The 24,027-nt window shown below is 32.9% G+C and overlaps 2 protein-coding genes across 2 annotated transcripts; both read right to left on the bottom strand.

Annotated features, from left to right (window-relative positions):
• Positions 1 to 465: 465 nt before the first annotated feature.
• Positions 466 to 3,582, bottom strand: LOC128545996 (uncharacterized). The gene is made up of 2 exons (XM_053552064.1): positions 2,543 to 3,582; positions 466 to 1,127 (listed from the first exon to the last, which is right to left on the bottom strand). Exons 1-2 carry the CDS (start codon positions 2,683 to 2,685, stop codon positions 896 to 898), a joined length of 375 nt encoding a protein of 124 aa, XP_053408039.1. The 5' UTR covers positions 2,686 to 3,582; the 3' UTR covers positions 466 to 895.
• A 5,017-nt stretch (positions 3,583 to 8,599) lies between these two features.
• Positions 8,600 to 18,695, bottom strand: LOC123547299 (uncharacterized). The gene is made up of 3 exons (XM_045334280.2): positions 18,537 to 18,695; positions 10,955 to 11,180; positions 8,600 to 9,100 (listed from the first exon to the last, which is right to left on the bottom strand). The coding sequence occupies exons 1-3, from the start codon at positions 18,613 to 18,615 to the stop codon at positions 8,872 to 8,874; spliced, it is 534 nt and encodes a 177-aa protein (XP_045190215.2). The 5' UTR covers positions 18,616 to 18,695; the 3' UTR covers positions 8,600 to 8,871.
• Between the last annotated feature and the right edge of the window lie 5,332 nt (positions 18,696 to 24,027).

Here is a 24,027-nt window from a genome sequence, read left to right as displayed (position 1 = left end):
AAAGTTGAAATATCATTAACCGTTTTAATAGTATCTATTTATTTCAATTAATAAAACATGAAATGTATACGAGTCTTAATGTTTAATAAGAATTTAAACAGAACGACGTGGGTTGAACAGTATGAAAAATAATGAGAAGGTAACCAAAACATTAGAAAATCGTACTGAACTACATTATTTCACTTTTGATATGTGTCCACATATCCTTTCATGTTAGGAATCCAGTCCATACTTTTATTATGAATAGAGCCGTGTCATGAGAAAACCAACATAGTGGGTTTGCGACCAGCATGGATCCAGACCAGCCTGCGCATCCGCGCAGTCTGGTCAGGATCCATGCTGTTCGCTTTCAAAGCCTATTGCAGTTAGAGAACCTGCTAGCGAAAAGCATGGATCCTGACCAGACTGCGCGGATGCGCAGACTGGTCTTGATCCATGCTGGTCGCAAACCCACTATGTTGGTTTTCTCATGGCGCGGCTCAGTTATACTTTTATACTGCAATACTAAATTTGAATAAAACTCGCCTGTCTTCTGTTTTTCCAGCAATTTGAAAGTTCTACACTAACTACGATAATACCTCTTTAAGTATTCAAAAGTCTTTCAACAAACTGCACAGTTTACAACATTGTGACCGTTTTTTTTTCTCTGTTATATGATTAATCAGATACTTTAAGAATTCTTTCTTTGAATTCCAGATCTAGAATACATATAGGAAATTAGTTTACATGTATATTTGAATACAGCTTTGGCTTATTTTCAGAAGAGCCTGACTTCGGTATTGCATTAAATATTTCCGACATTGAAGTTTTTTTCTTAAATTTTATTTTAGGTAATTATTTTCGGATTGCGTATGTAAATGTATTAGTAAGTATGCATGAAAAAGATTCTATGATTTTAACCAAATGGGTTATGCCGATTTCCCCACAGCTTCCTGAGGGTTTTCCAGAAGTCTGCCAGTGTTGTTTGTAACGCACCTTGTGTGGTCGTGGTTGCTACGGTGGTCGTAGTTTTTTCAGTAGTTAATAATGTTGGAGCTATCGTTGGCAATGTTGTATGTGGCTTGGGTGTGCCGGTTCCTCGAATAATGAAATCGTCCTGGGTCCAGCGTTTTGCAATTGCTTCTTTCCTAAATATATATTTTATTACTGAATTATTACTTTACTTGCTGTGTGTGCTGTGTTATTTGCTTCGAGAAAATCTACTCTTACTTATTAGCTTTAGGTAATATAACTGTACAGATTTCGATATGAAATATAAATATTTTAATCAGTCACATTTAAGAAGAAGTTTGCACCGCAAAATCTGTTAATTATTTATCAATTATGCTTAACACGTTATGTTTGTTAAATCACCATAAAAATGATATAAAAAAAAACTAATTAATGCAGTTTAAGCGACTGCTTTGCGGACGTAAATACAATACAATAAAAGGTATATTAATGGAGTAAAAAGTATATTGAATAGAAGGTATATTTATAGAATAAAAGGTATATTGATAGAATAAAAGGTATATTGATGGAATGATAGGTATATTAATAGAACAGAACAGAACATCACTATAATAGAATAAAAGGTATATTAATGGAATAAAAGGTATATTAGTAGAATAAAAGGTATTTTAATAGCATCAACAGAAAAGTAATAGAATAAAAGGTATATTAGTAGAACAAAAGGTATATTAATGAAATGTTAGGTATATCAATAGAATAAAAGGTATATTAATGGAATAAAAGGTATATTTGTAGAATAATACGTATATTAATAGCATAAACAGTATATTAATAGAATAAAGGTATATTAATAGAATAAAATGTATATTAATGGAATAAAAGATATATCAGTAGAATAAAAGGTATATTAATAGCATAAACAGTATATTAATAGAATAAAAAGTATATATTGGTAGAATAAACAGTATATTAATGGAATAAAAGGTATATTAGTAGAATAAAAGGTAAATTAATGGCATAAACAGTATATTAATAGTCTAAGAATTAAAAGGTATATTGGAGTAAAAGGTGTATTAGTAAAATAAAAGGTATATGAGTAAAATAAAAGGTATATTTATAGAATAAAAGATATATTAATGGAATAAAATGTATATTAGTAGAATAAAAGGTATATTAATAGCATAAACAGTATATTAATAGAATAAAAGGTATATTGGAGTAAAAGGTATATTAGTAGAATAAAAGGTATATTGGAGTAAAAGGTATATTAGTAGAATAAAAGGTATATTGGAGTAAAAGGTATATTAGTAGAATAAAAGGTATATACGTGAAATAAAAGGTATATTTATAGAATAAAAGGTATATTAATAGAATAAAATGTATATTAGTAGAATAAAAGGTATATTAATAGCATAAACAGTATATTAATAGAATAAAAGGTATATTGGAGTAAAAGGTATATTAGTAGAATAAAAGGTATATAAGTAAAATAAAAGGTATATTTATAGAATAAAAGGTATATCAATGGAATAAAAAATATATTAGTAGAATAAAAGGTATATTAGTAGAATAAAAGGTATATTGTACATACATCATTCTTCGGAAAAGAGCTTCTTTAAGCTGCCTAATTCGATCGAAAAAATTCCATTTAATGACATGTCTTGCATCTGATGATACATGTTTGCCAGGAGTTTCCATTCCCTTAGGCTTTTGACGAGACGCTTTATTCAACATTTTACTCAGAGAAACAACTTCATCTGGAACACAAAAGTAATAATTGGCAATAGCTAAGAAAATAAAGCATAATTTATATGTTTTCGCAGAGGTATTTTTGATTGTTTTTACGGTAAATTCATCTTTATAAGCGGTACAGTGTATATCCGCTTTCTTTTATTGCCGACAATGAGGTTAAAAGACACAACAGGTAGCTTTTTTCTGCCAAACATGTTTTTAGAAAATGTTGTTTCTCGTCAGAAAGGCTGAGCTGTAATATATCAAACCTTAAGATTTATATCAAGAAGGCTTGGTCGAAAGTAGTTTTTATCCATTTTTGAATATCAATAAACCATTTTTCATGCTTTGGGCAATTTTAGTTACAGTTCTAACCAAAAGTTTTTTTTGCTTTTACAAAGAGCATGTGATCTACCATTATTTCTATGCATTCATAAACATTTCAATGTTCAGGATCTAGGAAAGTAGTTTGAACAAAATCTGCCAATATATTTCTATAAAGAATTTTTTTATATGTAAAATTGGGCATTTTTCACAAAAAAGAATGATTCAAGTATTTTCAGCTTTATGTTTTGACAGCTTAATGTTTCTAATTCTTGTCAAATCTGCTTTAGAAAAATCATATTAGCAACTTAAAGAAAGTAAAGACAAACTTAATACATGAAATGAAAAATTAAGGGATTTTTCATATTTTGTTAGTTTTGCGTTTGTTAAAAATAGAGCCCGAAATAATTTAAAATTGAAACTGAACTACCTGACCTTTGCTTTATATAAGCTTATGTATTTTTAAATCATTCGCCGAAGTCAACAAATGAGCAAGATTTAAGAAAAACTGACTACTCGAAGAAATATGTCAGCCGTGCCTTTAAGTATAATGCTTTGAATCAATGTTTGCGGGAGATAAAGAATAATAAGATTGAATTAAATGTGTTTTTCCAACTAGATCTTTTGAAATGAAATCAAATTATATATTATCACGTGTTTATAGTAAATCATGAACAGTTTGTGAAAATGTATTATAGAAACCGTACAAGAGAGTCACAATTATGATTTATTCAAAATACTAATTGGTAACGTTCATGCGTGAATATATGATTTATAGAATTAAGAATCGAAGAGCGAAACCACGCAAAGTTAATTACGACTTCAAAGATGAACTTAAATACAAAATGTATTTTAACACCCATGAAAAATAACTTGACTTTTTATTGCTGTTTCAAACTCACCTAATCAGATATTAATGAACTTATAATACAATACGTACATATAATCATTTCAAATTAATTTCTTAATTTAAAGATACAACTGTTTCTACCTTCAGAAAGCTTGGTTGCTGTAGTGCCTGCAATTCCAACAACAAAAACAAAGAACAAAATTGTAAGCTTTTCCATACTTGGTATCATTGTGCATATGTTTTACAGTAGTTTGGCCGTTGCAGCAAAGTTTTATACCCGCGCAACGTGACAGTATTACAAAATTACAAGGACCAGTGACTCCCCTTCCGGCAAATCTGCAGTCGTTTCTATTTTATCATCGAACGTCAAACGAAATTGTTTACTCTTGCTGAAAAAAAAAATTGATCTTCATAACCTGTTCATAACCAACAACACTGTCTATGTTTTAGAACGTTGGTAGGTGCATCTAAAATATTATCAGATGCAACTTACTCTGAGGCTAAATCTGTATAAATACCCTGTTTAAAGGTGTTCTGTCCATGCATAATTTCTTTCACATATGATGTACAATATGATCGGTCAACTTGTTAAATAGTCATTTCGCTTTAGCTCTAGAAAAAACTTTAATTAAATGAATTATAGTTTGAAGGACTTGTCATGATATCTCTGTATTCAGGACAAACTAATTAAAAATTTATTTCTAATTCAATTACACATATATTGACTTAACCGCCAAAGAAAGATAAAAATAGACCAATATTACAATACAAGAAACATATCTCTTTGAACAAAAATTTATTAAACACAAAGTCAGGCCATCAAAGCGAAGTAAATGATCAATATGTTACTGATGTTAAACATTTTTTTTAAGTTGTGAATTTGGAGATATCCAAGTTTTAATAATAACATACCTGGTTAACGTTGAATTCACTCAGACAGAGCAAATGAGAATATACACTGACTTCATTTAGGGCATTGACTATCTATAGAGCCGATGAAGAACGTAAAGGTCAGCTGAAGAACTTAAAATGTTAACCATAAACTGACATGTCCCCCACAGGCAGTAGGAAAATAACTGCAGAATCAAAGAAAGGAGGTCCATGTACGAATAACAAACACATGGGTGTAAACTAAAAATGATACATGTTATGCAAAACAATCAGAGCAGATAACCTTGCAGGTACATATCCAACATATGGAAATAGATAATCACAGATGTAAAGAACTAAAACACTTTACAAAATTCAGCAGCTTATTTAACGAAAGTTTATAACTGCAAAGTAATTCAATATTCCAACAGCGATGACGAATATTTTGTTGGGACACATAATTCAGGATAAAAAGCATAACAAAAATCAAAGAAATTGAAGATACTTTGTATGAAACAACGTGAAATGCAAAATAGTTACTGGATGTCACTGTAACATTTTATCAGCTTCAGTGTTTACAGCATTTCATCAAAGTTTTTTTTTGTTCTAAAAAGGTAATAAGTCCTTCATTTTTTATGTTTTTGGGTATGTGCCATGTTTTACAGTGTTTCTGGCACGTAATGGCAGGCAGTTAACCTTATTAGTGTTCTTACTGTGCCAACTTGTTCTGCAAATGTAACTGTCAACGTCTGCACACGAATCAGACGTGGAGGTAGAAATAGCTTCAGATGCTATTCCTTCTATCAAATCGCCATGGAGAACATATATCTCGCTCGCGGATTGAACTCAAGACACCGTGATCTGTAGATGTGAACTTTCCCTATCGAGCTATGCGTTTTGGTTTTAGATCTTCCAAGCTGTACACAAGATAGAACAAACGTCTTTGAAACAGTAGCATTGAAATGTACGGATCATGTCACAAATGTCTATGTCGGAAAATCAAATTAGAATTCACTGTTTGGATTTAGATCATTTCAAGAGATTGGTTTTGTCAAAGCTGTTAACAACGTGAACAAGGCTTATAAAAACACCACCAATCACATGCAAGACAATGATTTGAAGAACGTATGAAACCAGTCATATTGCCTGCCAGAAAATTGCTGTAATGCATATCTGTCAAAACTTGAAAAAGATGGAATGATACCAGAGATAACAATGCCTCATATTGGTTAAGCAATCTAAGCTTAGAACAGAAACCGAACACGTCATAATCTAGAAAGCATCAAAGTAAAAGCACCATGCTTCAAGATGGATGTTTTTATCAATGAAATATGCAACAACAAAATTCCAGATTTTAATGTACAAATGTACCAGTTAATTTAGCTAGCTTTGTGTATTTGGAAAGTTTGAAAAGATGACTGAGAGAAGGCATTTCATTATATAAAACTACGAAAGAAATATCTACTTCGCTTCAACCAGTTGTAAGACTGGCGTTATTTCGACTGTTTTGGACTGGAGAAAGGGGATACACATAGTAAAGTGAGACCACTGCTCTCGACGGCTGGAAGAATACTTAAGTAAAATCGAGACGTCTTCGTTCTAGGTAATTCACGGATTGATAAGTATAATGTGTTTATATCCAAACTGTATTGATTAACGATACGGATATTTAATAGTGGTAATATATACAGGAAAGGTAGCAACTTACTCCCTCATTTAGGCCGTTTCTTTCTCTTTATCTGTTTATATAACATACACGTAAAAGACAGGACCATTTCTGGAATCGGAGTGAGCAAGTCATTTGTAGTTCAGTAAAGAGTTTTGAGGGCCGACTATGAATTTACACTGTTTCAGTACTCCATTGTATCAGCACATATTTCACTGTATATCAGCCCTCCACTGTATCAGTGCACGACTGTTTAAGCGCTCCACTGTGATAGCGTTCCACTGTAATAGAGAACCACTGTATCAGCTCTCTACTGTATCAGTGCATAACTGCTTAAGCGCTCCTCTGTAATAGCGCACTATTGTATCAGCTATCCGCTGTATCAGTGCACAATTGTTTCAGCGCTCCACTGTATCAGCTCTCCACTTCATCAGGGTTCGACTGTATCAGTGCACCACATAACTGCTTAAGCGCTCCTCTGTAATGGCGCACCACTGTATCAGCTATCCACTGTATCAGTGCACAACTGTTTCAGCGCTCCAATGTATGAGCTCTCCACTTCATCAGGGTTCGACTGTATCAGTGCACCACTGTATCGGGCTTACTTGTGTATTAGTACATCGCTGTTTCAGCGCTTATTATCGCTTCACTGAATTGGCGCACCACTGTATCAGTCCTCCGCTGTATCTACGACCCACTGCATTAGCTGTCTTCCATATCAATGCCCAACTGTATCAGTGCCCCACCCCACTCCCTCTGCTTCATCAGTTCCCCACTATAGAAGTGCTCCGATGCATTAGCGCACCACTGTATTAGCTGTCTTTCATAACAATGCCCAACTGTATCAGCCCCTCCGTATCAGCCAGCGCTCTGCTTCGTCGGTTCTCTACTATAGAGGTGCTCCGATGCATTAGCGTACCACTGTATTTGACAACCCGCTTAGTTCAGGAGAGAGCGCACATTTATTGATCACAGGGTCGTGAGTTTGATCCCCGGGCAGGCCGTATGTTCTCCGTAACGGTTTGATAATAAACAACATTGCGTCTATAATAATTTGTCCTCCACCTCTGATTCATGTGGAGAAGTTGGCACTTACTTGCAGAGAACAGGTTTGTACCGGTAAAGAATACAGGAACACTGGTTAGGTGAACTACCCGCCGTTATATAACTAAATTACTGTTGAAAAACGGCGTTAATCCCCCCCCCCCACCCCCACAAAAAAAACCAACAACAACACTGTATTTGTTTTCCAGTGTATCAGCGCTCCATTCTATCAGTGTACCACTGTATTAGGCACTACCGTATCAGCTCTCTACTGTTTCAGCGCATCACTGTATCAGTTCTCGTCTATCAGTGCGCCTATGTAGCAGCGGTTTTCTTTATCAGTAAAAAACAATATTGTCAGCGCACCACTGTATCAGCGCACTACCGTAACAGCCGCTGTTTCAACGCAATACTGTATCAGCATTCTTGTTTATCAGTGCACCACTGTATCAGCGCACTACCGTATCAGCCATCGACTGTTTCAACGCAGTACTGTATCAGCATTCTTGTTTATCAGTGCATGTTTGTATCAGCGCACTACCGTATCAGCCGTCCACTGTTTCAACGCAGTACTGTATCAGCTTTCTTGTTTATCAGTGCACAACTATATCAGCTTACCACTGTATTAGCGCTCAGCTGTATCAGTGTTTGCACAAATGTCTCTTCTTATTTATTATATGTATGTAATGGCTTAGTATTTGCTCTCCTTAACATTTTAAAATGCCACCAGTATACGAAAAACACATTGCTCAATTTTCTAAGTCATGTACGTTCGAGAGAGCAACCAATTAGAACTCGGCGATAGCTGTCGGATAAAAGCGGTGGCATATTTCTTCTTAGAATAAAGTTTATCCATTTTTTTTTCAACTTATCAAATGAACAAACCCAGTCAAACTGAGTATGCTACTACATGTATCGTACTTGGTTCCAAATGATCTGAATAAATCATGATAACAGAAATCCAGAAGTGGGCTATACTTAATCTTTACTTAAATGTTTTATTATAAATTGTACAATCTTTGAGATACTTGTCTTAGGTCGACATGGACAAGTTATAACGCATGAATGAAACGAGGTTATTTTCAAAGATATATTTTCTAACTTTTTTGAGGCATGTGGTGTTCGATCCTCAACGCTAAAAGATATACAAGAAAAATGCATCGGTATATTTTCAATCTATTTCAATTGCTGCCTTTATCACCAAGTTGTAATTGCTTGATCAAAGGGGAAATGACACATTTTTAACTCTTTATATTATTGTTTCCCAACTGAAGTTACTTTAGCGCCATGCCATCACATTTTAGTTTTGAAAAAAAAAAACTTGTATAGTTTTAAATATTCTTATAGCTTCTATCTGTTATTTATCCACGACAGGATCTCAAGGGTCATAAATGTCAGATTCTCTTTGGGTACCAGCATTCTCAAACGACAGTAACTAAAAACGAAATCTAAATCTTGTATTTCGTCTTTGGCATCGATAAAACCACCAGCCATAACACGGTTTTGATTTAGCTGTAGTCGTTGTTCCAGCCGTCGTTGTCGCAGCTGTTGTTGTAGGAGGGTTCGTCTGCGGCGGCGGCCCCGTCGACGATTTTGGGCTTGCGGTTGTGTCTGTACCTCGAATTATAATATCACCATGTGCCCATATCATCCTTGCCTGTGCTCTGTAAGAATCGAACTTTGAATCAAGTGTATATAATATGTAAATGTCTATGAAATAGCTGCATTTATGATTGAATATTAGATATCCCCAATAGCTATGAATAGCAGCAACCTGATTATGGACAAGCACAGTCTGACTATTCAAAATTACTTACTTTAAAGCTAGGCATTTATGGAAGATCATGTTAAATGTAATCAGACTGAGAGACACACAGTCAAAGCAAAATGCTAAATAAATGTTACAAAAAAGAAAGATTTACAGTTTATCACATCATTTACTGAAGAATAAAATGCGATGGCAATATACATTGTATTCTTTTTTTCGGCATATTTCTTTCAAACTGGACTTCCCACTGAATAAAATACTCTCTAAACGCAAAACCCCGCTAAACTGAACTTTGTCTTTGGTCCGTATTGTATTAGACTGAATATCAGTCATATTTTGAAACAAATGGGTGTGATGGGTGTTTAATATTCCATTACCCTTTAATAAATAGGCTCAGTCAAACCGAGTCTGCTATTATTTTTCTTTGTTGCATTATGTTCTTTATAAGAATATTCCTTTATATTTTATCTGTTAGACTCTAGAATGTAATCACAATTCACTTTTCTTCAATCGGAGTCATCTTTTTGTTATGTATAGCCTCATTTTCGTTAGATGTTTCAGGAAAGAATCAAGACGGATTAATCGTTCGAACACTTCATTATATTAACACCGATCATCCACAAGCAAGCAGTTCAATATATACAACGGCAATTGTTTACTAAAATACTCTTTAGATACTTTCTTCGGATATCTTAAATCCTGTTACTTAAAACATAAATGAATTGTGCATGTAGAGTTACATACATAATTAATTTGACATGCAACAACAGTGGATTCTTTTCATATTTTGATTTCGGGTCTAGTATATACCATTAAGCTGTGATAATGTAGACAGATGAATGCTTAAAGTTTCGCATTCTATAAGTCCTGAGCACTAATCACTTCCTAGTTGGCATATAAACACTTAGAATTTAAACATTTAAGCAAAGAATATACTAGTATTAAGAATATTAAAATGCATGATCTACAGAGCTGTCATGTTAATTACTAAGTGCGAGATTCAAAATGAAGAATGGTAATATGTATGACAAACAAAGTATGCATTGATCACTGGACTCATTAATATCAAAAGTATGCCATCGCTTTGAGCAATGTATGTACTGTAAAATATTAAACTTTTCATGATTCGTATTCATTTGTATCAAATTTAACATTTGACAGTTCACATTTATTGTATATCTGGATGCTGTACTGTCAGATCTGACTGACCCGTAACAGAGATTAAGTGATTGCACGTTCCAGGTATAAGGTACGCATCTTTCTGACGGTCTCCTAGGGTTGTAGTAGGAATCGTATTATTTTTTTCAAAAGTGTCTTTAATACTATATATCATATGGCCAAAAATAAAGTGATTTTTTTTAAGCAAACTACATGTACAATATCATGAAAATTGATTAACATTCTATTTAAAAGTAATGTCTGTCAAAATTAAATTGGTGTAAAAATGGCTGAAAATATCTCATAAAAATGAATTTGATGAATTCAAAACAAATAAGGTGTTTTGAAAAATTAAAATGGACCTTTTTATCATCCTAGATCTTTTTCTGATAAAGTGAATAATTACAATGTTATTTCTAATATCTAGATAGAAAAGCCTTGTTACAGAGATGAGGGTGCTAACTGTAGTCTTCCGTAAACAAATTGAACGCAGTAAAGTTATGCCTCTCAAACTATGTTTAAATAAATTAATTTATATTTTTTATTATCCTACATTTTAGCATTCAAAAACTTTTCAAGATCAATTTGAGACCTTTCATCTGCTTCCATTTCGTTTAGAAGTGCTCGAATTTCATCATCTATCTCTGACCCTGTCAATTTGTCATCGTTGTATCTATGAGAGAAACCCTTTCTTACGTCATTTCCGTTTTTCTGAATGTCTCGTGTCGTCCCTTTCTTACTTAGGCTATTTCTGGCGTCGCTGTTTATGTTTGGAGAGGCAAGTGCGTCAATTAGTTCTTGTAATAGCTCTCTGTCATCTGCATATAAAACGTTTCAACAATTAATTACTTCTGTAGATATCTTAACCAGATAATGATACATCTTAGGAAGATAATAGGTGCATTGCTGAAAATCAACTGACTTTAAAAGGAAGTAAAACAATTAAAAAGAAAATACATTTATTAAACAAAAATAGGCACATGAGAAAATAGATAAAAAAGTGGAAAGCCACGACCAAATGTTGAAAGCTCGGTTTGATTGAGCCTGTTCTTGGACGAAAGTGGAAATGCAAGCTACCATCCGCTGATTCTAGGTTGATCAGAATACAACATTTGTACATGTTACACGTAAGCAAGTACAATTTACAGACATGCAAAGATGTATTTATATGGCGGTGAACATGGAACCTACAGCAATAAATAAAGCTGAATTTCATTAGTAGTGGCGTATGGACCCCAGTTGTAATAACCGAGACAAAATGGGCAGAACAAAATGAACCGGAATTTCAAAAGGGGTCTTAGGATATGGAACCGTTATATCATAAAAACTACCATAAGATAGAGTTAAAACGCGGGCACAAAGTTAAAAGGACGTTTCAAACATACCTCGAGATATTAAAACGGGACTATTGAACCAACCAAGCCGAAATGTTCAAGCTTAAAAGTTAGACGGTACACTAACACAACATGATTGTCGCGCTGAAGATCTTGAGAGAGATCGAAATACAACAGCTCTGACTGAAAGAACAGGGAAACGTGTTGCGGTTGCCACGCGGCACAAACAACGTTCCTGTGATCATAGAATAGAAAAAAAGCCGCCTAGATTATATTCGTGCCATTGCTTTCTATAGAAAAAGCTTTTACATGCATAAAGTAGAACTTGATATCAGCTATGATTAGTTTAAACTGTAAAGAAATTCGTCATTTTTAAGGTCTATTCAGGTCGAGTAGTGAACAAAAATCAAAATATCTCAGATTATACAAAATATTAATCATGTCCTTCTGATATGCTAAATTAAGACACGATGATGTAGATCACTAATACAATGATGGCATAAGTTGTTAGTCAACAACTTGCTCCAAACTGGTGACCAAACCGAATTTTGATAGTCATTTTTCTGTCAATTAACCTGTTTCATTATTTAAGACAAATGTTTGCTACCGTTTATAGCCACTGATTCAATCATTACAATGCTGAATCAATGCACATGACATTCGCATAACGTTAACGTGAGATACTTGTTGGACATACCCAGCTAAATAAGCCAGAGTGAATCCCCAGCTTTGCTCATGCGAGCACCCACCAGAATGCTAGAATGTAATAAAATCATATTAAATGAGTTTATTGAAGAAAAAAATCAAACGAATAACTTTCTCCGTATTTAAACAACACGATTCATTAAACATGAAACACATTACGAAGTTTCAAAGGTCATCCAGTTTGTAATGTATTTTATGATGTTCTGTAATCTAAACCCTCAATGTATCTAAGCTGGGTGATCTTTGATCTACGAACCAGGTCAACAAATTCTTAATGTATTCCAGATGTTTGACCCACGATCCACGAGTGAGAACAGCCAATTCAGGATGTATATAAAGTTAATGTACCTTAGATGGTTGATCTAAAACCCAGGCCAACCATTTTTCAATGCAGTTACGATGACTGAGCTACGATCAACGAGCTGGTTCGGCCAATTATTAATATATTTCAGATAAGTGATCCAGGTCAATGAGTCCTCAATATATGTAAGATGGTCATTCTTTAATTTATTTAAGATGTTTGATTTACGAACTGCGAGTTAGGTCAACATTCCAAATGGTTGAGCTGCTATCTACAATTCTGAATGTACTTAAGCCTGATGTTCGTAAGATTGCTGATCTTTACGATCCAACCAGGTTACCGTGATCAATTGTCAATGTATTTAAGATGGCTGAGCTACGATCTAAAAGTAAAGACAACCAATAATTAAAATTGTTTGTCTACGATGTACAAGCAAGGTCAATAAATTCGCAATGTATTTAAGCGGTGGTATCTATCAGTTAATTAATGACTTTTAGATGGTTGATCTTCGATCTACAAGCCATTCCAGCCAACACTTGATGTAGTTTAGGTGGTTGATATATGGTTTAAATGTCAGGTCAACCAATTTTTATTGTGTTTAAGATCTGCGGGCAATGTCAGTCAATTCTCAATGTATCTTTAATGTTTGTATGACCTGTGATTTATCGCCCATTTACATAGTACTTATATAATTTGAATATATTAATGTCGATCAAATTGTTGTATCGTATCGTATCGTACCGTACCGTACCGTACCGTACCGTACCGTATCGTATCGTATCGTATCGTATCGTATTGTATTGTATTCCATCGCAATATATCGTATCGTATCTATCATATATTACGCAAATATTGGTTATTTTGTTTCTGCGTAATTATAGTAGGTAAAATTTTAGAATGGTTTTGTTTTTAAATATAGAGTGTTATTTTGTTACCACTGTGTACAAACACGAAACTGCAGTACACTGAGAGTTGAGTTTGTATGTCAGGACTATAACCAATAATAATTTATCATCCTTTTGAATTTTAATGATTCTACAATACACTATGTTTAATTAAAGTTCATCATGTCTCAATTTATCAAACACTGACTTACCTTATGAAATAAAGCTATTCTTATTTAAACCACATTGGCAAATTATTTCATTTTATCAACAACTGAAAGACATGACACACTTTATCATTACTGTCAGTGCGGCTATTTCTATTCAGATGCGCCAACCCTAAACATATAAATGTCTCGTAAACCTTTTGGTGAAGATACTTATTTTTGTTTGCAGAGCTGTTCTTTTGGAGTTATGCATATACGTCTACTACACAGGTTTATAAATGTAAACGCACTCACATGTATTTTGTCAAACAGCGCCATATAGATGACACGCAATAATTTGACTTTATCTAATTATGTATTATTTAAAAAAAAACAGTGGCTGCCCCTTCTTAATAAAATCATTTTACAGTATTTGTGATAAGTATAGTATATAGATATAAAGGTAAGATCACTTTCACTTGTTTAATGTCTTTTCATTATAATGATATTGACGCTTATTGTTTGTCAACAAAATCAAATGATCAAATTTGCACTTTACATTATTGACTATCCTTCGAAGGATGACAGGTTCACGAATCATACGATAAAGACATCATATTTTGCACAACCACGTTAGTTTTCTGAATGCACCAAAGGCTGTCGCAAGGATCCTTGTAAAATAAATGATCGAATGTCAATCTGATGAGCTTCAAAAGAAATATATTGATAAAGATTTAAAGTTATTAAATTGGCCGTTGGATTGATGTGTTCACTGGGCTATAATAAATCATGTTATTTAGTTGTAGGCAAAATATGCAATTATCATGAAATATTTTATAAATAATTGACTGTTGATGTATCTCGGTTTTTGCAATACTTATTTGGTAAAACATTATCGAATATATATAAGTCACTGGTTTCTGCCCGTGGCCTTCTCTTACATTAAAGAGTAACATTTACTTAAAGGGACGAATTCTGATACTCATCTGTTGAAACAAAACATAACTGCTTAGATACACGTGTTTAATGGGTACAGATGATAAAATTGTACTCTTCACTTTTTGGATGATTTTTTGTTAAAAGATATTATTTACACAATCATATAAATAGACCATATATCACATTGAGACTTGTTAAAAAGACTACATATTTAAATGAAACAACGTTGAAGTTGATATATTCCATCATTTCAAATGTTTCTCGGAAACTTGTAAGTGACTGAGATTCCTTTGAAATGCTGACCACAATCAACTTGCTATAAAATCTTTTTTAAATTAGACATATATATCTATTCCAAGCATATTTTTTTTTTACAAAATTCAAATTTTAACATTTTGTGTACAAACCATCGCATCATCGCGTTTTCACCATCGTACCACCGCATTCCGTGAGTCATACATATTGGTACAGTACTTCAAACAGGAGGAAATCGTCTTATTCTGATACGGAAGGTATTTTGAAAAAATGTAAATACTAAGCCACTGGTTTAATTGATGAAAAAGAAATGATGGTGAAGATGCGATGGCACGATGATGGAAATTGAAGATGGTGAAAAGGCGAAGATACAATGATGAATATGCGATATTGCATCGATATTCCACCATCGTACCCTCGCAAATTTATCATCGTGGTTCACGTTTTCACCATCGTAGCATCGTGCATCGCGGTTTAGGATTGAAAAAAGTCACGATTGTCCAAACGGAATACCGTTAAACGTGCATTCAATGGGTTGTAAAATTTCGAGGCAAAATGTGATATTACCATAAAATATTTTATAATGAGCAATCGATGCATTTCTTTTTTGCAATATCTTTTTAGTGAATATTATCAAACAAACGTTAGTTAATTACTTCTGCCTGTGGCATTTTCTAACATTGAAGCAAAGTATCATTTATTGAAACGCACAAAAATTCCGATACTCATCTGCTGGAACAAAAAATATAACGTAACAGCTTAGATATATTTACGTTTCATCTTTGGGATCGAATCTTTAATTATACAGAAAGAGATATAAAATATTTATATCTTTCATTGAAAATTATTAAAAAAACATAAAAGCTTAAAAGCTGGTCTAAATATTTGAAGAAAAAGACAACTACTACTGGATGCACATACCATTAAACATGGTTTAAAACCCTGTAAAATATCCCTTAAAATAGGAAAAACCGTTAATTAGCCCTATTAATTCTTGCATCACTTTATTTAACAGGATTCACATAATTAATGGGTTACTTGTTAAAATACCATAAAAACACCCATTTTTGACCATGAATCATGCCATTAAAAATTTAGTTTGGTAGCTAAAATAGTTAATGGCTTTGAAAAAATAGTGAAATTCTGTATATTTTGAATTTAACAGGATTATTCATGGCCTTTAAATTTGATTTAATGCCCATTAAATGTTCAGGTTGTGTACGATTTCATTTAAGAGTAAACTTCATGGCCCTTAACAGCAATGTAATGCCCATTAAATCCTACATTCTATAAAATGTGATTCGTATATATTCTCTTTTTGGTTTTTGGCTTGCTCTCCTATTGAATGCTTAAAATTCCAGTCTCATATTGTTCTAAAATGGACTTTAATCACAATAATTACATACTACGCACACATCGTCTATAATATATCATGATTTTATATTAAGTTGCATTAAAGTTATTTCCCCTTGATGCAGTTACGCCATGTTTTTCAAATGTTTGCCAAATTGTGTTCCTACAAAAAATCGGATTTATTTCAATGAAAGTCGGATGAAAATGTATTAATTTATTTGATAACATCAATCTACAATATTTTGGTAAGGGCAAATACGTATTTATGCATGCCACTTTTTCTGTTCTTTGTTTTTCTTGTCCAAATAATCAGCATTTGTATAAGAAAATGGGTGGGGTAAGGAATTTACGTTATAAAATGTGTTCAGACTAGTTTAGATTTTCAAATTTTCCAATCCTTGAGTAGAAACTAAGGTTTATAGAGAAGTGAACAGTACACATAAATGTGAAGATTTACAGTCTGATTTAAATTTATTTAAGGCATAGGCAGATCAATCGCTTCTTCGTGTCAATGAATCACAGAGTGTGGTACGCTTGATTGGAGATGGGAGATACTATTTGTGATGCAATCCCGCAAACATTTGCTCTTAGCTGTTTAAGTGCATGCACGTGAGCACAAAGTACTGAAGTAGAGCTAAATTGTGATTGCCCATTGTGCGCTGACATTGTCATCAGCAATTGCTTTTTGAATACACCTGATGCCTAATGTCTGTACCAATAAAAACCTGGTCAGAATGTTTGTCAATATTATGATGTTGAATAGTTAAAACTACCCACGTGGTCACTTGATCTATTAAACCGGTACCTGTAAACCCTTCTCAGTACAACTCAATACAATACAATATCCATTTATTTTCTCATTTCATATGAACATATGACAGAATAAGGATGCAATAAAACAAACGTTTGAACGAGGCTGTTACATGTGTTTACATTACAAAATAATAAGAGAAAAAAGAAGAAACAAATATTCTTCTAGCATTTTACAAAACAGTACATATGTATAGATACTATTACATGTGTAGTAATACGTAGCTTAAATCAATACGGCAAATATTGATATGAAGTTGATTATCTTAAGATGTCTAATTCTGATGCTTATCTTCATGACCCTTAATTTAATATACAATTAAAATATTGTAAACCCATTCAAATTGAATCTGACATATTTAATGAGACCATTAATCATTTTTTTAATAATTAACGGCCATTAACAGAGTATTAAAAAATTAATGGCCCCATTAGTTCTTACTAATTAATGTGGAATTAAGGGGTACTTTTTTAATGGCACATTAATTTCATGCCAATTTAAATTTTTCATGGAGTTTTAAGGAGCCTGTTAACTTATTTTAATGGTTTATTTTAAGCAGCTTTTCATGGCCATCAAAGTCATTTTTAATGTATGGCATTAAAACTATGGTCATGAAAATCCCATTAAATAGTAAGAAGTAATGGGTGAATTTTAATGGTGACCTGTTAAAACTCTGTTAAAAACGTTTGAAAAAATTAAGGCCAATTTCATGACCCTTTTAATGGCATGTGCATCCAGTAGTGTTAACCCAGATGATGATTTACTCCATCAGTTTAGTGTCTCAGCCGTTTTGCTGTAACTGAAAGCGTCAGAGACTACAGAAATGATCAACACAATAAAATGCTTTTATAATTTGGATGGAAACGGTGCTGAAAGAGACATGTCAACACAAAAGTTTATTTTAAAAAAACAACAACATTTTTTTCACAGATTTGCACAAAAATGTAAACAAGATCTTTTATAACCTAACAAAAGTTTGAACGATACTCGCTATAAGCAGGAAATATATATCAAACCCTTCCATGAAATTAAGAAATATCAGAATAAAAGTTGATATGTCCCGATTTTAGAAAGCATTTTAACGTATTCGAATACCAGTCAGAGGGCTGTAGGTAATTCAGTTAAATCATGTACACATAAAGTTTCCATTACATGCATTTCTTTCATTAAGATATTTTTGTTATCCTATGCTAGTTAAAATACAATAAAAATCCTGAAGAAAATTAAGTGTTTATTTCGGCTGTTTGCTAAATTAGTTTATATTATTTAGCTGTTTAGGAGTGTCAGCCAGCTCAAATGCGTAATTCTAAAAAGATAAAACATAATAGAATATAGTAATACGCATGTTCAAATAAGTGTGACTCAAATCACCAATCTCATATTTGAAAACATCTTTAAAACAATATTTTAAGCAACCATTTTGCTCTATTTATTAAGTAAATTTACCATCATTTCTTGTTGTAACTTCCACAATACATATCCAGACGATACACATTAGACAAAACAAAGCAGGAATTCTCTCCATGATAGCCAAACTAATTTAAAATTAATACAACGGTGATGAAAATGTTTCAGTGAAAAATATTGAATTAACCGTATGATTAGTGAAGCTGAAACACTCAAATTTTGTTTGCTTGGTTACGCTCAGATGACGTTACGTTAATCAGATTAAAATAAAACCAAACATGTACATTTTCATTACAACTTGACAATATTGACATCACGTGGACATATTATTTGGCGTCATACAGACGCTGAGAAAGAGTGCTACCGAATTTTGATCTAATATTTTATATCAAAGCTCAACAGGGACAGGATCTGATGCAACGGGCTTGACTGCAAATTTACCCTAAGTAACAGTTATGATACTGTACGCAATACTCGGGTACAATCAATTTTATCTCACGCGCTGGTTCATTTCAAAAGGTACAGAAACACTTGACATAACGGTAGCATTGTTTTTTGAAAAAGAACGATGTTAGTATAAATAAAGCTATGTACATCAGTTTAGAGATTCCGATTAATGCGTACACGGTAACGACAACCTACCGTTTTGTTTGCAATCTTATTTATAGCCGTCACTGGTTACCCATATATGGACGACATCTCCAGAGAGAGACAGAGAGTAGTGCAAGACTCCGAAGACGTACATTTTCAAGAAGCTTTCCTGGTTCTGAAGAGTGTCAGGTGCATAGCACCCATCTGTGGGACTCTTACTCCAATGTTAGCTATTATTAGTTGGAAGCGCATGGACGCGAACACACGCGTACGGCCCCTTGTTTCGTATTCAGACAGTGTTACCATTAGACCACTACGTGCGCTCAGTTCACGTTTTTTTTTAATATACTTTATAAATGAAATTAATATGACCAATCCCCAATAGTCCATCAGGTATCTTATGAAAGATAGGTTCATTGCAGTGGTATCTTCATTTAAGACAATAAGGGGAAAGGTGTTCAGCGTTGATCTAGTATACTTTTACTAAGATATCAGTTAAGTGTACATTGATTTAATAGCCAGTTCTTAATTTAAGAATATTTTCAAAAGTTTAATCTAGCAGTCCTGTCTATACATATTTCCATCTCATATTTACATATAAATAGAAGATATACGTAGAAGAATGCCTACCATGCCTTTGCAATAACTTGTTTTACAGTAAACATTGATTTGCGTTTACAAATGTATGTCATATTCAATTTTAAGCTCACACATTTGTGCGCAATAATTATGGGGTTTTTTTTTTGTATAATTATTTTTGCTAAATACTATTGATTAGTAGACTCTTAGACAATGCGTAGACTCTTAGACAAATTTAGATTATTCTTGTTGTATAATTTGTATGTTCCTCGGTTTGGACCATATAATAGAGATAACGGATAGTCAAACATTTATATCTCTGCAACTTAAATTATAGTAGCTTTTACATATTTGTTAATATCTGCAACTTTTTAAAAATACAAATAACTTATACACTGATTACACATCATATGCCTAAAGTACATGCCAAGCTTAGCTTAATGAACGCTGTTTCATACACTTAGGCTGTTATTCGGCAGATCTTTCTTCCTACACCGTCTGCTGCAGCTTCAAATTTCGTGTGTGGCAACTAAGCGGAATGACTTTCTTACGTGCGACCTGCTGCAATTATAGTCGTTTCAGAATCGAAATGATATAACAGAACGGTATTACTCTTAATGTCACATTCTCTGAATCATTAATTACTCACTATTCCTTATGAGACAGGAGATAGTAAAAAAGAAAATTCCGCAAAAATGCGTTGCTACAAGTTTAAGAAAATCATAGAAAAACACAATGAATTTATTACATATGCTTAGCAATTAACTGTAAAGCATTTTCAGTCTGCCAATTTAATTGCTTTTAGGATACATATGAGTACAATTTCGGCTTGAGGACACTTGAATATAAGCCAAAACCGGTTCAGATTGCACACCATCTAGACTTACCAGCCCCGTATTACAAGCAAATGACTAACCTTAAACGTGGTGAGACAAGTGATTACTATTATTATTACTATTATAAGTGTTTTAATAAGCGTTATTGCTACGCTGGAAAATAATTATATTTTCTATGTTTTTGAAGTTGTAGAAATGTTTTCTAAGCAATTCCATTTACGATAGAAAGTATATTGTAGGAGCTTCATGCCAACTTTAGTGACATGATTTCCTTAAAAACCATTTTCACTATATACATATTCTGTATAGAGTGCATTTTAAGACGTAAACATCTTTCGTCAAAAGTGTTAAGATCTTAAAGGGCTAAGCGTCTGGGACCAGTGGTATAATTATATTTGAATATTATCTAGATAAGGAGAGAATCTCTGCAGTCTTGTGCATTATAAGTGTGATGATTTTACTGTTACTGCTTTCAGATTGCTTTATTATCATTGGTTGCTGGTAGAAAGAATTAATTCTTATCATATGATAACCTTTTCACTGGGCAGTAATGTTTCTGTACGCTATGAAAGTGGTTCTCCACAGCTCTTAAAAGTTGATTTTCCAAATGAAACTTCGGTTATATTTTTATGTTAAATTTTTGTCTGGTGTTACCGACATTGTGTGTGTGTGTTGAACATTTTTTCTTTTTGTTTTCCAAATATTGAGTATTGAATTTTTAAACTAACTTTGAAGATTTATCTCAACAATTATAAATGTGCTATTCAACGACACAAAATTATGGTTACTATTACGATTTCGGACCTTGACTGGTTTTGTGATTAGTATTATTATGATTAGTGTTATGATTACTGTTGTGATTAGTATTATGGTTATTATTATGATCGGTATTTTGATTAGTAAGTTACATAATTCGTATTATGATAAATCATATGATTGTTATTATGATCAGTATTATAATTAGTATTATAATTGGTATTATGATTACATTTATGATTACTATATATAATGGTTCGTATTATAGTTATTAACGTGACTGGTATAATGGTTAGTATTATTTACTTTTAGAAAGGTAACATTCGTTCATCTGGTTTTGTGTCTCGACTTGCTGAATTTCGAAATTAAAGAATCTAAATGATGGTAAGGCTATCTGAAATTCTGCTAGATGAAAATAACTCAATCGTTTCAATTCCAATCATTGCAAACGAAGGGTGTAATACCTTAACGTAATTTAAGGTGTATTTGACATGCCACGTTCTATTTGCCTCTGTTAACATTGCATATCATTGATGGTTATAACTTTCACAGTATGTTATTCAACAGTACACAGTCGAGTTTTCTTCATGGTAGCACGCAAAAACTAATAAAACAATGAAGCAACAAAAAATGCCATGGTGATAAATGTTAAAAGCTGCGTCTAATAAAGCTTAAAGCTATTATTTTACATTTAAAGAATAACATCAGATAAAAATAATATCCTGTTAGAAATGGGTGCGTTTTGTTCACTCATTTGTATCTAGCCATAACTTGATAAGTTTGAAAATATATAGCGTGAAATATAGATAAATACACCTTATTTTAATTTATCATATTTATTTCGAAAATAACATCGCAATTACATTTATTTTCACAAACAGAAAACATATTATAAGTACGAAAGAAATTAGAACGAAAGAAGACAAGTTTTTTTCTCCCTGTGTAATAACGAGATATCTTTATATGGAGGAAGGTAAAATGTAATGAAAAGTAAGTGCAATAACTAGAAATTATAAAGATTATTGAATATGATAATGACATGACACATATCAAGGCAGAGAAAAATGTCCACCCTTTTCGCCTGACTTCAGCACCATTCCCTTTATTCGCAAAAATAACCCTGCTCTAATTTTAAGGAATTTATGTTCTCTTGAGAAATAAATCTATGTTATTTTTCAGTAGGTACGCAAGAGCTATAATGTCTGCTTCTGTTACTCTAATCCAGTCCATATAATATAACGTGCCTCGATTAATCAATTTCATGCACGAGCAGTTCACGGGTGTGGTCATTTTGATCAATTTTATATTTCAAATCGGTTCATTCATTCACAAATAACTAAGCAGGCAAGTCGACACTTCGTGTATAAAAATACCCACCCTCCTCACCCTAACATTTTTTGAAAAAAAATCTGCTGCCGTGTTATATATTTTTCAGCGCCAGTACACCAGGTCATGCCACATACTGCCACGCCGGTATACAGTGCCTTTTATGGATAAAGACAAGTATTCCATCCAAGAAGTTAAAAGTTCGCCACCAAGTATGTGAAGGTTTCATTATGGATTGTTTTATATATTGCTCATGCATATGAAAGTGTTTCATCTACGAAATTCAGCGTTTTTTTTTCAGTTTATTTAAGTATTTATCTGAATATTTAATTTGTCTAAATGTTACGACCTGTATCATGTCCAATTTTCATTTAATACCAGAAAAACGAATATTATAGATCAAGGAAGTCGCGGGGTGGAGACACCTTTCTGTTTGCAGCATTTGGATATCACTGCCTCCCCCCTCCCCCTCCAAATTAAAACAAATAACTAAAAGATGAGGGCAAAAAAGATATATAAATAAGAGTTAAGGGTTAGGCAGCCGGCTCGCAGTTTCCAGACTTCCCTTTAAAATAGTCCTGTTAACAAAATGAAATAGATTCAGTGAAAATGTTGAGGTTGTGTAACAAAAGAAACTGTTTGTTTTTATTCAGTAAAGAAAATATTTTATTTTGTAGAATATGATAATTATGTTGTATCAAGTAAACACGCGGGCAGCAGCGGACTTGTTTATTTTGCTGCAAAATATCATCTCCTTAAGAGCAAAAAATATAATTTTAAAGACTTAAGTTTTAATTGTTAGTCGTGACTTTTGTTCCCATCGTGGCTGATATATTGCTGCATAAACATGGCAAAAATATGGTATCTATTTGGTAATTTTATTCTAATTATATATTCTCTTGCACTTGCATTGTATTTTTGTTTCCTTTAAATCCATTATCATGATGTTGAGAATTCGTTGAGCATCTTGGCCTCGGATTTTCGGCAGCTGGATTTGCTAGCACAATTTGCAATTTTGCATTCGCCTTCCATTGCTTAGTACATGTGTGCTTATCATAAATTTAGAGCTTCAGCATCATAGCGTTGCCTATTTTGTTTCTATGCAATTTGGCTAGAAATCTATCATTTCATGCTTCATTTCATGATACTTTTATCTCATAAATTATGCCATGATATTTCATTAATTTTCTGTAATGATATTATAATAATAAAAGTCACGGCCTTATCCCATTCAATCAGGATTTGTTATTTATTGTAAATAGTCAGAAGCGACAGGCTGCTCTTACTGATATATGGTTAATATCTTGGTCAGTTCTCGTCATGGTTTAAACAACATGTCTCTCAGAGTGCGGGCGAGTCTGTCGCTTCTTATATTCATGTCCTACTGATAAAATAAGCAGTACACTGGCTTAATTTATTAAATAAGATCTGTAAAAAGTTCC

The sequence above is a fragment of the Mercenaria mercenaria genome, chromosome 9, assembly GCF_021730395.1.
Source record: "Mercenaria mercenaria strain notata chromosome 9, MADL_Memer_1, whole genome shotgun sequence".
Classification (NCBI taxonomy): domain Eukaryota; kingdom Metazoa; phylum Mollusca; class Bivalvia; order Venerida; family Veneridae; genus Mercenaria; species Mercenaria mercenaria.
The sequence above is the reverse complement of the archived record's forward strand: the minus strand, read 5'-3'. Positions and strand labels throughout refer to the sequence as shown.

Bases quoted from the DNA above. Each gene is read 5' to 3' on its own strand.
- LOC123547299 (XM_045334280.2), bottom strand. From the start codon at position 18,615: ATGGAGAGAATTCCTGCTTTGTTTTGTCTAATGTGTATCGTCTGGATA. The intron at 11,181-18,536 runs GTAAATTTACTT...TTTTATATGCAG, and splicing joins AGTTACAACAAGAAATGATG to ATGACAGAGAGCTATTACAA. The intron at 9,101-10,954 runs GTCTCAAATTGA...CGATTCTTACAG, and splicing joins GAAATGGAAGCAGATGAAAG to AGCACAGGCAAGGATGATAT.
- LOC128545996 (XM_053552064.1), bottom strand. From the start codon at position 2,685: ATGTTGAATAAAGCGTCTCGTCAAAAGCCTAAGGGAATGGAAACTCCT. The intron at 1,128-2,542 runs GTATGTACAATA...ATATATATTTAG, and splicing joins GCTCTTTTCCGAAGAATGAT to GAAAGAAGCAATTGCAAAAC.